This window comes from Carex rostrata, chromosome 7 (genome assembly GCF_964058835.1).
Source record: "Carex rostrata chromosome 7, lpCarRost1.2, whole genome shotgun sequence".
Taxonomy (NCBI): domain Eukaryota; kingdom Viridiplantae; phylum Streptophyta; class Magnoliopsida; order Poales; family Cyperaceae; genus Carex; species Carex rostrata.
In genome coordinates, this window is record NC_135924.1 from 12,270,922 (window position 1) to 12,282,697 (window position 11,776).

At 30.7% G+C, this 11,776-nt stretch overlaps 1 protein-coding gene across 1 annotated transcript; it reads right to left on the reverse strand.

The window, feature by feature from the left end:
* Positions 1-4,935: 4,935 nt before the first annotated feature.
* Positions 4,936-9,228, reverse strand: LOC144557161 (uncharacterized). The gene is made up of 3 exons (XM_078305689.1): positions 8,962-9,228; positions 5,555-5,626; positions 4,936-5,280 (listed from the first exon to the last, which is right to left on the reverse strand). Exons 1-3 carry the CDS (start codon positions 9,226-9,228, stop codon positions 4,936-4,938), a joined length of 684 nt encoding a protein of 227 aa, XP_078161815.1.
* Between the last annotated feature and the right edge of the window lie 2,548 nt (positions 9,229-11,776).

An 11,776-nucleotide genomic window follows, 5' to 3' on the forward strand; every position in this document is an offset into this window, starting at 1 on the left:
TTCTCATAATATATATTAAACTATATATATATAGAGAGAGAGAGAGAAAAGCTAATATCAAAACATTTGCATCACGACTCCCGTGCAACCAAGTTATTTTTCGATTTTTCAAGTCCAAATGATCGATCCAAACCGTTAGATGTGATCTCCATATTAAAATGTGCTTGCAGACCAAATTTTACATTTTTTGAATTTTTTTTAACTATCTATTAAGCTACTTTGAAAATCGCTAATTCAACGATGGCTTAATCAAACAGTAAAAGCATAAGCCACTGTTGGATCAGAGATTTTCAAAGTGGCTTAATAAATAGTAAAAAAAAATTCCAAAAAATGTAAAATTTGGTCTCCAAGAACATTTTAATATGGAGATCACATCTAACAGTTTGGATCGATAATTTGGACTTTGAAAATTGAAAAATGACTTGGTTGCACAGGAAGCATGGTGCAAATGTTTTGATATTAATCCCGAGGTCCCGTGAAACTAAGTCATTTTCTAATTTTCAAAGTCCAAATTAAAAATCGATTCAAACCGTTATATGTGATCTCTATATTAAAATGTGCTTGTAGACCAAATTTAACATTTTTCTAATTTTTTTTACTATTTATTAAGCCACTTTGAAAACCGCTGATCCAACGGTGGCTTAACAAAACAGTAAAATAAGAAGCTACCGTTGGATCAGCGATTTTCAAAGTGGCTTAATAAATAGTAAAAAAATTCAGAAAAATGTAAAATTTGGTCTCCAAGTACATTTTAATATAAAGATCACATCTAATGGTTCGGATTGACTTTTTAGACTTTGAAAATTGAAAAACGACTTAGTTGCACGAGACCTCGGGAACAATCGATTTGATATTAGCCAACATCTATCTATATATATATACACACTATTCTTCGGATACGATTAATGAAAACTTAAAATCATATTTGAATCCGTATCTGCACAGATATTCAGATATGGAATATCCGTATTTAATTTTTAGATACGAACTCGAATACGGTCGGATAATATCCAATATAAGGTCACTCCAAGAGACAAGATGGTGGACCCAACTATGGAGAAAATAATTTTGGTAAGGTCACTCCAACAGAGCAGGTGGAGATCAGGACCCACATTGTTTATTTATTTATCGGATTCACTGTCAGCTTGCATTAACCCTTCATTTGTAAATTCTTTTAAGTAATTAACGTAAGTGGTCCACAAACATTACCGATATATCATTTTGATATTAAAAGTTTCTAAAAAGTAATCATGATACATTAAACTTTGTATATCAAATCATTATCCAAAAAAAAAAAAAACATTCTTTTTAGTATGAATGAGATAAGAAAATTATTATGTTTCGTATTGAATCAACTAAGTGCAAAGTATAAAAATAATTTTTCTATCTATTTACTCCACTTTAAATAATTTATCAATTTTTCTCATATTTTTAGGATTTATTTTTAATAAATAAAATTTCCAAGAATATTTTCTTATTTTACAATTTTTACACTTTATTCCAATGTTATTAGTACCCGACCGAATAGGGGTGCAAATGGGTCGGATAACATCTGACTGTATCTGAATCCGTATTCGAAAATTAGATATGGATATTCGATATCCAAATATCTGTGCATATACGGATACGGATATGGTTTTGAATTTCAATTATCAGTATCCGAATAATAGATATGTACCATATTGTTAAATATATTTTATGAAAATATTTATATATATATATATGTATGGATATCTGATATCAGATCCGTATCTGTATGTATTCGTCTAATATCTGATCCATATCTGTATTCGAATACGAAAAATAAAAAAGAATACAGATATGCTTTTATCACTATCTGATCCATATTTGATCTGTTTGCACTCTTATGACCGAACGTCAACGTCCCGATAAAATTTTGAGTCAACGGTTTATTAGCCGAACTAGTGGCCGTTGATTCATATCCGACAGTTCAGATCAACACAAACACTTTCAAAGAAATTCAAGTGTGGTTTTACCCAGTTTGTACTCAAAATGGATCCACAAATATTATGTCCACTCATAAACTTTTGATTAAAATCTAACAAATAAAATTATTATCATTCTAAATAAATTTGTAATTACGAAAATATTAACCCTAATTTATACCTTCTTTTTAAGACATTTTCCAGATATTTTTTTTATTATAATTACATAGGTTCAAATGCCTTTTTTTTGTCTCCGTCATATTTTTATTAACTTAAAATTTAAAACAAGTATATGATGTATATAATTTTCTTTATGAACTTGTAATAATTATAAATTTCAAGTGCTTGCAAAAATTGGTGGCTTGGTTTTCTTGAAGTGAGACCATCTCCGCCACCATTTCTAATTAGGATATGAATCATATGATGGAGTAATATTAAAGCGAGTTAGGCTAATATGACATTGGTGTTATTTGAAACTAAATAACACCAAATCTTAAACTCTTAGATCTGCTTTAAGATTCGTACAAAATAAAGTGCTTGAACAGTAAAAGCGGATATTACGAATCTTAAAGCAGATCTAAGGGTTTAAGATTTGGTGTTATTTAGTTTCAAATAACACCAATGTCATATTAGCCTAACTCTATTAAAGCATAAGTAGAACGAGGGCCTCCTAATTGGATTGTTTCCAATTTAGTCCAAAGTAATTACTAATTAGAAATTAGTACTGCTCAAAAGATGAAAACTTGACGAAAATAAAATACAAACAAATGATAAGGTCCATAATAAAAAAGAAGACTAGTTATTAATTTGACAGCGGTGAGAACTAATTAAATGCTTATCGTAATAATTAATGGAAGGCATAGACTGGTAGTCTGGTATCCGACCTAGTAAAATACTCCCAAGCCCATATCAATTCAGTGCCTATTTGAAATATAGGGATTCTGTTTTGAGATTTGTACCAGATAAAATTTTATATTTTTAAGATTTTCTTTTACTATTTTTTTAGATAGGTAAAAAAATCACTTCGTTCTAAAAAATTTAGACCATTAAAAAGTAGTGATTTTCTACTTATCTAGAAAAATAGTAAGCAAATTTAAAAAAAATGTAAAATTTGATCTCCAAGTATATAGTTTCATAAGGAAATCATGTTCAATCATAAAATATTGATTCATAGTACGGACCAATCTGCACTATGCATAGCACCATAGCCTCACTCAAAAAAAAAAAATGTAGACTATTTCGTAAAGGGCAACCATTTTGAGAGCAGCATAAAGTATTAAGTTAGAAAAATAATAAAATATTAAATCTTAAACCAATATTAATTGTCAACACATAAGGAAGTTCTGTTATAAAAAATATTTCAGGGTCTGATATGAAAATTCAAAAGCAGGAGAGAGGGAGAGAGAGGCTGACAGTTTGTCCCAAAACCCAGACACAAACAACTGTTGCACCATCTTGCCAGTTTTCTGAAATTTATACAATAAATTATTTCAAAAATTTAACAAATTTGTGCATTAAAATTGCAATTAATATCCTTGTATGAAATTATGTATGAACGAAAAAGAAATATGAGTAACCTCTTTCACTCTCTTGAAGTATATATAATCTCATCCGTTCTCCAGAATCCTACATAATAAATTTAATTTCAATTTTTACAAATTATGACTAAAATGAAAATACAAAAAATCAAAGGGGGCAAAAGAGAAGGTTGTCTCTTCAAGTGCTTCAAGAATAGCCTTCTTTGCTGCTTTTAAGTACATCTAAATAGTAATTAGAACAAAATTAGTAAAATCATTAGGGAACTATATTTTCAAATTTGAAGAAATCCTAAACCACTGATGATTTTACAAACTTTGACTAGTTATGTATCTGATAAAAATTATAGATTGAATTAACAAATGTCCCCAAAACTTGGGGGATTTCATGTATACCCCTAAAAAACTATGAAATTACATATCGCCCCTCTAAATTCATATCATCATACTTATCCTTCTAAATTTCCAAAACTCACAAATTTATACAATTTATCGGTTTTTCTATTAAAACACATTTTAAATTTATAAATTACCCATTGTACTCTTATATATCCTTCAAAATTCAAACTTCTACAATTTTTTTTTCTTCCTCCCGTCCTAATATAGTGAAAGAAGTGTCACAAATGCAATGACAACTCTATATATATGAATAAAATTACAGGGTTTGTTATGCAAATTTTAAAATTACAGGGTGAAATTATGCAACATATGATGCACAAAGTGAAATGCTTAAAATTACAGGGTTTGTTATGCAAATTTTAAAAAAAAAAAAAAAAATGGGTAACAGACTAACTCACGTGGTAATCCTGCGATTCCAAATCTAACCTTTAAATTTTTTATATTTGAATCTCAAAGCAGATGATTTTTCTTGCATGAAACTCATAGAAAATTGAACGGATGGATTTGGAATCGCAGGTTCCTGCTATTCCCACAGAATCAGTTTTGAAAATCCCTCTATTTGAAAATTTTGGATCATTCAAAATCAATAAATTTGTTCCTATCTGAAAAATAGTAGAAAAAATAAAAATAAAAAAAATGCAAAATTTGGTCTACAAGTACAATCCCATACAATGAATTTGTTAAATCAAAAGGCTACATCAGAAGCCACTCAGACACATCTACATTTCTTCACAGAGACCTACATCACCGACCTGACTTGGAGCATCGCATGATGATGTATCTTGTGATGGCGTAGTGTTTTATTGTCGTTCAACTCTTGTTCAGAAAAGAAGAGTTTGAATGGACCATCTTGTGGGAGACCAATGATGTGCTTTAGGATAGATATGGTGTACCATCTCTGCACCTCAATTTCTATGAATGGACCTTCAAATAATTCCACAGTAATATGCATAGTCCTAATTCGCCGGGTAGCCATCTGAAGCGTAGCATTGTTGTGTACACCACATGATGCAAGTGTTTGGTCATCGTGAAGCATTTTACGGGAAAATAAGAGACTAATTTCTTGACAAGAAGATCGATATCCCCATTTTATCATGTATCATAGCCTTTATCTTTGATACGGTGTCTGAGGTTTTCACATTCAGTGAAACTGAATTTGAATTATCGAGGCTCTGAATTGAAATTGTAATTCCATCTTTGACATACAAATCGATGCATGAGTCTGCCTGTATATTATGGTAGTCTAGGGTTTTAGTGCCTTTGAGGCGGGTGCGACAAAAAAACAGCTTTTGCTTGCTCAATGCAATCCCCTCCAGTTCTTGAACCTTGGTTTTGATTGCATCAATTGTATCGGTGTTTGTTACATTGATGGCCATAGTTTTTGTCATCTTCACAAAGTTCTACAGAATGAAAAGATTATTCATAATCTCAGAAAATTTAAAAACAAGTTGAGGTATATATGATGTTTCTTGGTTGTGGTTTCTTACAAGTTCAGTTTGGATAAAAATATAAACAGTCAATAAACATAGTTTCAGAATGAAAATAACGGTAACATATTAATTCTACATTCAGTGAAAATAATGAATAAGTGAAACACTAAACTAATAATTATGCAAGGACAAGAACAGGTAAATAGAAAATAGAAGCTCAAAATAGGAAAAAAGAAAGATAAACCTTCTTTGACTGATCGCCGGACTCCATTCTCTGGCCCTGGTCGGCTATAGTTTTTGTGATCTTCACAAAGATCTATATATTGAAAAAATTATTCATAATCTTAGAAAATTGAAAAACAAGTTGAGGTATATATGTTGTTCCTTGGTGGTGGTTTCTTACAAGTTTAGTTTGGATAAAAATATACAATGCCAATAAACATAGTTTCAGAGTGAAAAATCGGCTAACATATTAATTCTACAGCCAATGGTATATAGGATGAGCAATGCTTCAGTAGTATGTATTGAGATGCTATTCATGGTTTGAGAAAAAAGATCTCTAAGTAATTGCTGGACTAGTTTCTAAATTTGTATATATTGGTCTTGCTCAAAACTCCTTTCCCTAAAAGAAGAAGTAAAATTATTTTAATTGGCCCTCAAGATATAGGAGTTTATTAACAAAACAAGAATTAGAGGTACAAATAAGCATGCTTTAACTAATTTTATTTTCATAGGCATCAAGAGTTTGTCAAAACAGTTTCTTGAAGTCGAATTTTCAATTCATGATTCTCATCAATCCAAGTTAAAAATGCTTGATTTTCTATGTGCTTGTAGAATGAACAATATAGATCAAATCTAATATTTTATTATGTCAATTTGTTTTCTTGAAATTTTTCTACTGAGAATTTAACAAGGAAAAATGATCAAGAATGGAAAACTTGAATCCTCATCAAGTAATGAATAAGTGAAGCATTAAACTAAGATTGCCGAAATTTTTATTAGTATCCAAAAAATATTAAATTTAAAAATCTACACCTTGTTTGACAAGATTTCGAAAACTAACCAAACCACATATTTATTTCTCAGTTTTAGACCGAATAACTAGCATAAAATGTTATAATTTATTTATTTTTTTGTATTGAAATATAAGAAATATATAATATATTTCTTGAAAATAGATGGAATAATATATAATGTGATTTATTAGAAAGACTGCGACAAATTACCCGGATCAACATTTTTTAGGCTAGATTTTTCATGGATGTAAGAAAAATTAAAATATTTCTTTGTATGTTATTCGAAAAAAAATAAAAATATTTTCAATCTGAGTTATTGATCACGGTTCAAAAGTCATTTCGAGGTAAATACATAAATTATTGTAATCTTTTTATTTTTAAAAACAACAAACACTTTAAGTTGTTTAATATCTTTGCCAGTCTTGTCAGATATCTTTTCAAAAATAAAAGCATTACAATATTTTATTTATTTACCTAGAAGTGATTTTTGAATCGGAATCAATAACTCATATTCAAAATACTTTTTTTTTTTTTCAATAACACATAATTTTTTTTTTACAGACACAAAAAATCCAGTTTAAAAAATGTTGATCCGGGTTATTTGTCGTAGTCTTTCTAATAAATCAAATTACATTATATTCTATTTTCAAAGAAATATATAAAATATTTCTAATATTTCAATAAAAAAAATCATAACATTTTATGTTTAAAAAAAAAATAGAACCGGGAATTTAATTTCCGGTTCCACAAACCGGAATTTTTTTTCCCAATTTCGAAATGCCTAGAACCAGAAACCTTTTTTTATGGAGAGTTTGTATGAAACCGGCAATTTAATCTCCAGTTTGGACAGATTTCAAAATTTCTCTGCATTGGGGGTAGATTTTGAAATTATTTATTAATTTTGGATATTAATAAAAATTTCAGCTAATGTTGCAAGGACAAGAAGGAAGAGATAAATAGATAATAGAAGTTCAAATAGGAAAAAGAAAGATGAACCTTCTTTGACTAATCATCAGACTCCATTCTCTGGCGCTTGTTGCTTTGCTTTCCTGGCAGAACCTTCTTTGACTGATCGTCGTAATCTATTCTCTGGCACTCGTCGGTGTTTTCCTTGCTTGGAAGAACCTTCTCCGACTGATAGCTGGACTCCATTCTCTGGCGCTCGTGGTCGCTTTCTCTTCTTGCCAAAACTTGAGGATGCAAATACAATCTTCTGAGAAGAGAGATTTTTGAAATCACCCCAAAGTCGATCCCACAATATGAAATTCCATTTCAAGGGTTAACTATGTATAGTAATTATAGCCTTTACACAGCAAATTATCAGCGAGCAGAAACAAATTTCTAAAAAATAACAAAAGGCTACGAAATTTAGGAAAAAGAAATTTGTCGGATTAATTAAGATGTCAGCGTATATTTGACATTATGTAAAGCTATTATATATTACACAAGAGGGATAGGGAAGAGAAAATAGAAATTTCATCATATCATACATAAGTTGTTTTCTATTATTAGTATGTATTCGTACATTGCAACAAATATATATTACAAGAGAAAAAAAAAATTTATTAAAAAAAAGACTAATAAAATAGTAATTATTCAACAATATTTATGAATAATATTAAAATAGAGTGATTATAAATTTAAATTATAAATAAAAAGTCAAGTAGTATAATAAAATTTAATGAAAAATAACGTCTTCCTAGTAATTATATTATATATACACCTCGAATTTATCAGAGGGAAAACAAAAATTCACGTGTCAGTGTAAAGGCTATAATTTAGTGGGCCCGGACTGAATCAAATTTAAGGGCCCAATTAACTACTATACAGAGAATTAGAAATCCATTAGTTTAGTGCTTCACTTATTCATTATTTGAAGAAGATTCTAAGTTTCCCATTCTTGATCATTTTTACTTCTTAAATTCTCAGTACAAACCAAAGTTGACAGCCTCTCTGTCAGGAATTCTCAAAAAAAAAAAAAAACTTTCTCAGTAGAAAAATTTCAAGAACACAAATTGACGTAATAAAAGGTTAGATTTGATCTATATTTCTCATTTTACAAACACAGAAAATCAAGCATTTTTAACTTTGATTGATGAGAATCAAGAATTGAAAATTCAATTTCAAGAAATTGTTTACAATAATAGACTTTTAACAAACTCCTATGTCCTGAGGGCCAATTAAAATAATTTTACGACTTCTTTTAGGGAAAGAAGTTTGAGCAAGACTAGTATAGAAAAATTTAGAAAATTCTCGAGAAATGTTGATCCGGATTATTTGTCGTAGTCTTTCTACTAAATCAAATTACATTATATTACATCTATTTTCGAAGAAATATATAAAATATTTCTAATATTTCAATACAAAAAAAAAATAATAACATTTTATGTTTTCTCAAAAAAATTTAGAACTGGGAATTTAATTTCTGGTTCCAGAAACCCGAATTTTTTTCCCTGGTTACGGAATGCCTAAAACCAGAAACCTTTTTTACGGAGAGTTTGTATGAAACCGACAATTTAATATCCGGTTTGGACAAATTTCAAAATTTCTCTGCATTAGGGGTGGATTTTGAAATTATTTATTAATTTTGGATATTAGAAGAGGTAAATAGATAATAGAAAAAAGAAAGATGAACCTTCTTTGACTGATCATCAGACTCTGTTCTCTGGCGCTTGTTGCTTTGCTTTTCTGGCAGAACCTCTTTTGACTGATCGTCGTAATCCATTCTCTGGCACTCGTCGGTGCTTTCCTTGCTTGGAAACTGATTGCTGGACTCCATTCTCTGGCGCTCGTCGTCGCTTTCTCTTCTTAGAAGAGAGATTTTTCCAATCACACCAAAGTCGATCCCACAATATGAAATCGTTTCAATCAGGGCCCACAAATTATAGCCTTTACACAGCATATTCTCAGCGAGCAGAAACAAATTTCTAAAAAATAACAAAAGGCTACGAAATTTAGGAAAATGAAATTCGTCGGATTAAGATGTCAGCGTATATTTGACATTTTGTAAAGCTATTATTACACAAGAGAGAGAGGGAATAATACATAAGTTCTTTTCTATTATTAGTATGTATTCGTACATTGCAACAAATATATATTATAAGAGGAAAAAAAATTATTTTCATAAAAAGAAAAGACTAATAAAAATAATAAATTATTCAGCAATATTTATGAATAATATTAAAATAGAGTAGTTCTAAATTTAAATTATAAATAAAAAGTCAATTAGTATAATAAAATTTAATAAAAAATAACGTCTTAATAGTAATTATATTATACAACTCGTATTTACCAGAGGGAAAACAAAAATTCGCGTGTCAGTGTAAAGGCTATAATTTAGTGGGCCTGGACTGGAACAATTTTACGGGCCCAATTAAGTACTATACAGAGAATTAGAAATCCATTGAAATGGAATTTTTTATACTGCGGGATGATTTGAAAAATCTCTCTTTCTCAGAAGATTGTCGCCTCAGGTTTTGAGCAAGAAAAGAAAGCGATGACGACACTCGGCAGAGAATAGAGTTTGGTGATCAGTCAATTTAGGTTCTTCGAAGAAAGGAAAGCACCAACGAGCGCCAGAGAAATGGACCAGTCAAAGAAGGTTCGTCTTTTTTTATCCCATTCTTGATCATTTTTACTTCTTAAATTCTCAGTAGAAACCAAAGTTGACAGCCTCTCTGTCAGGAATTCTCAAAAACAAAAAAAGTTTCTCAGTAGAAAAATTTCAAGAACACAAATTGATGTAATAAAAGATTAGATTTGATCTATATTTCTCATTTTACAAACACAGAGAAAATCAAGCATATTTAACTTGGATTGATGAGAATCAAGAACTGAAAATTCGATTTCAAGAAATTGTTTACAATAGTAGACTTTTAACAAACTCCTATGTCCTGAGGCTGATCAGGGCCAATTAAAATGATTTTACGACTTCTTCTTTTAGGGAAAGGAGTTTTGAGCAAGACTAGTATAGAAAAATTTAGAAAATTCTCCAGAAGTTGCTTACAAATCTTTTTCTCAAACCATGAATAGCATCTCAATACATACTACTGAAGCATTGCATTAGTTGTAGAATTAATATGTTAGCATATTTTTTCACTCTGAAACTATATGTTTATTGGCAGTTTATATTTTTATCCAAACTGAACTTGTAAGAAACCATCACCAAGAAACCATCACCAATACAATTGATAACAAAAACTATAGCCGTCGATGTAACTTTCATTCTGAGAATATGAATAACTTTTTCATTATGTAGGTCATTGTGAGGATAACAAAAACTATAGCCATCGATGTAACAAACACCATTACAATTGATGCAATCAAAGCCAAGGTTCAATTAATCGAGGGGATTGCATCGAGCAAGCAAAAGCTGTTTTGTGGTCAGACCCGCCTCAAAGGCACCAAAACTGTAGACGAGTATAACATACCGGCAAACTGATCATGCATCGACTTGTATGTCAAAGATGGAATTACAATTTCAATCCAGAGCCTCAATAATTCAAATTCAGTTTCACTGAATGTGAAGACCTCAGATACCGTATCAAAGATAAAGGCTGTCAGATTTACAGATTAGTTTAACACAGAACAGTATTCAGAGAAGAGAGATTTTGTGGTGCAAAGTGAGGCCGCACCATTTTCTGATTTTCTCATTACTTATATAATTGAATACATGAAAAATAAAGGAAACAAAATCTCCTAAAATAAGAATACTAAAACAGCCATGTGGTTTCTTATTTTCCCACACCTCAGATAAGGTAACAAACAAACAGTAAATCTGTCAAAATAAAACTACTATCTTGAAATAATCTAAAAGATCTCTAGTGTGCTGTATCGCATGATACAACAAGCTTACATCCAACATTTCACTTCCTTAAGCTTGTTGCCCATCTTTCACATCCTGCAAACCAATTCTGTCTCGCAGCTCAATGAATCTGACTCGGCCCAGTGGCTTTGTCATAATATCAGCCAGTTGATCTGAGGTGCCCACATGCTCGACTCCAATTTTTTCATTCTCCACATTTTCTCTTATATAGTGAAACTTTGTGTCGATGTGCTTGCTTCGGTTGTGAAACACCGGGTTCTTGCAAAGAGAAATTGCTGACATGTTATCAATTTTGAGGCTGATTTTCAGAGAGTTGTGACCCAACAAATCAGCACGCAGTGTTTCAAGCCAAACGCCCTGGCAGGCTGCTGCGGCAGCTGCTATATACTCTGCTTCACACGAGGATAGTGCAACCACCTGTTGTTTCCTCGAAAACCAACTAATTGGATTATCTCCCAAGAAGAAAATGACTCCAGTAGTACTCTTCCGATCATTCACGTCCCCTGCCAAATCACTATCAGAGAAACCCACAAAGTTTACATCTTTTAGTGAAGCCTTCTTGTACAAACACCCCAAACTAGTACTGCCTTTGAGATATCTCAAAATTTGCTTTACAGCAGCCATA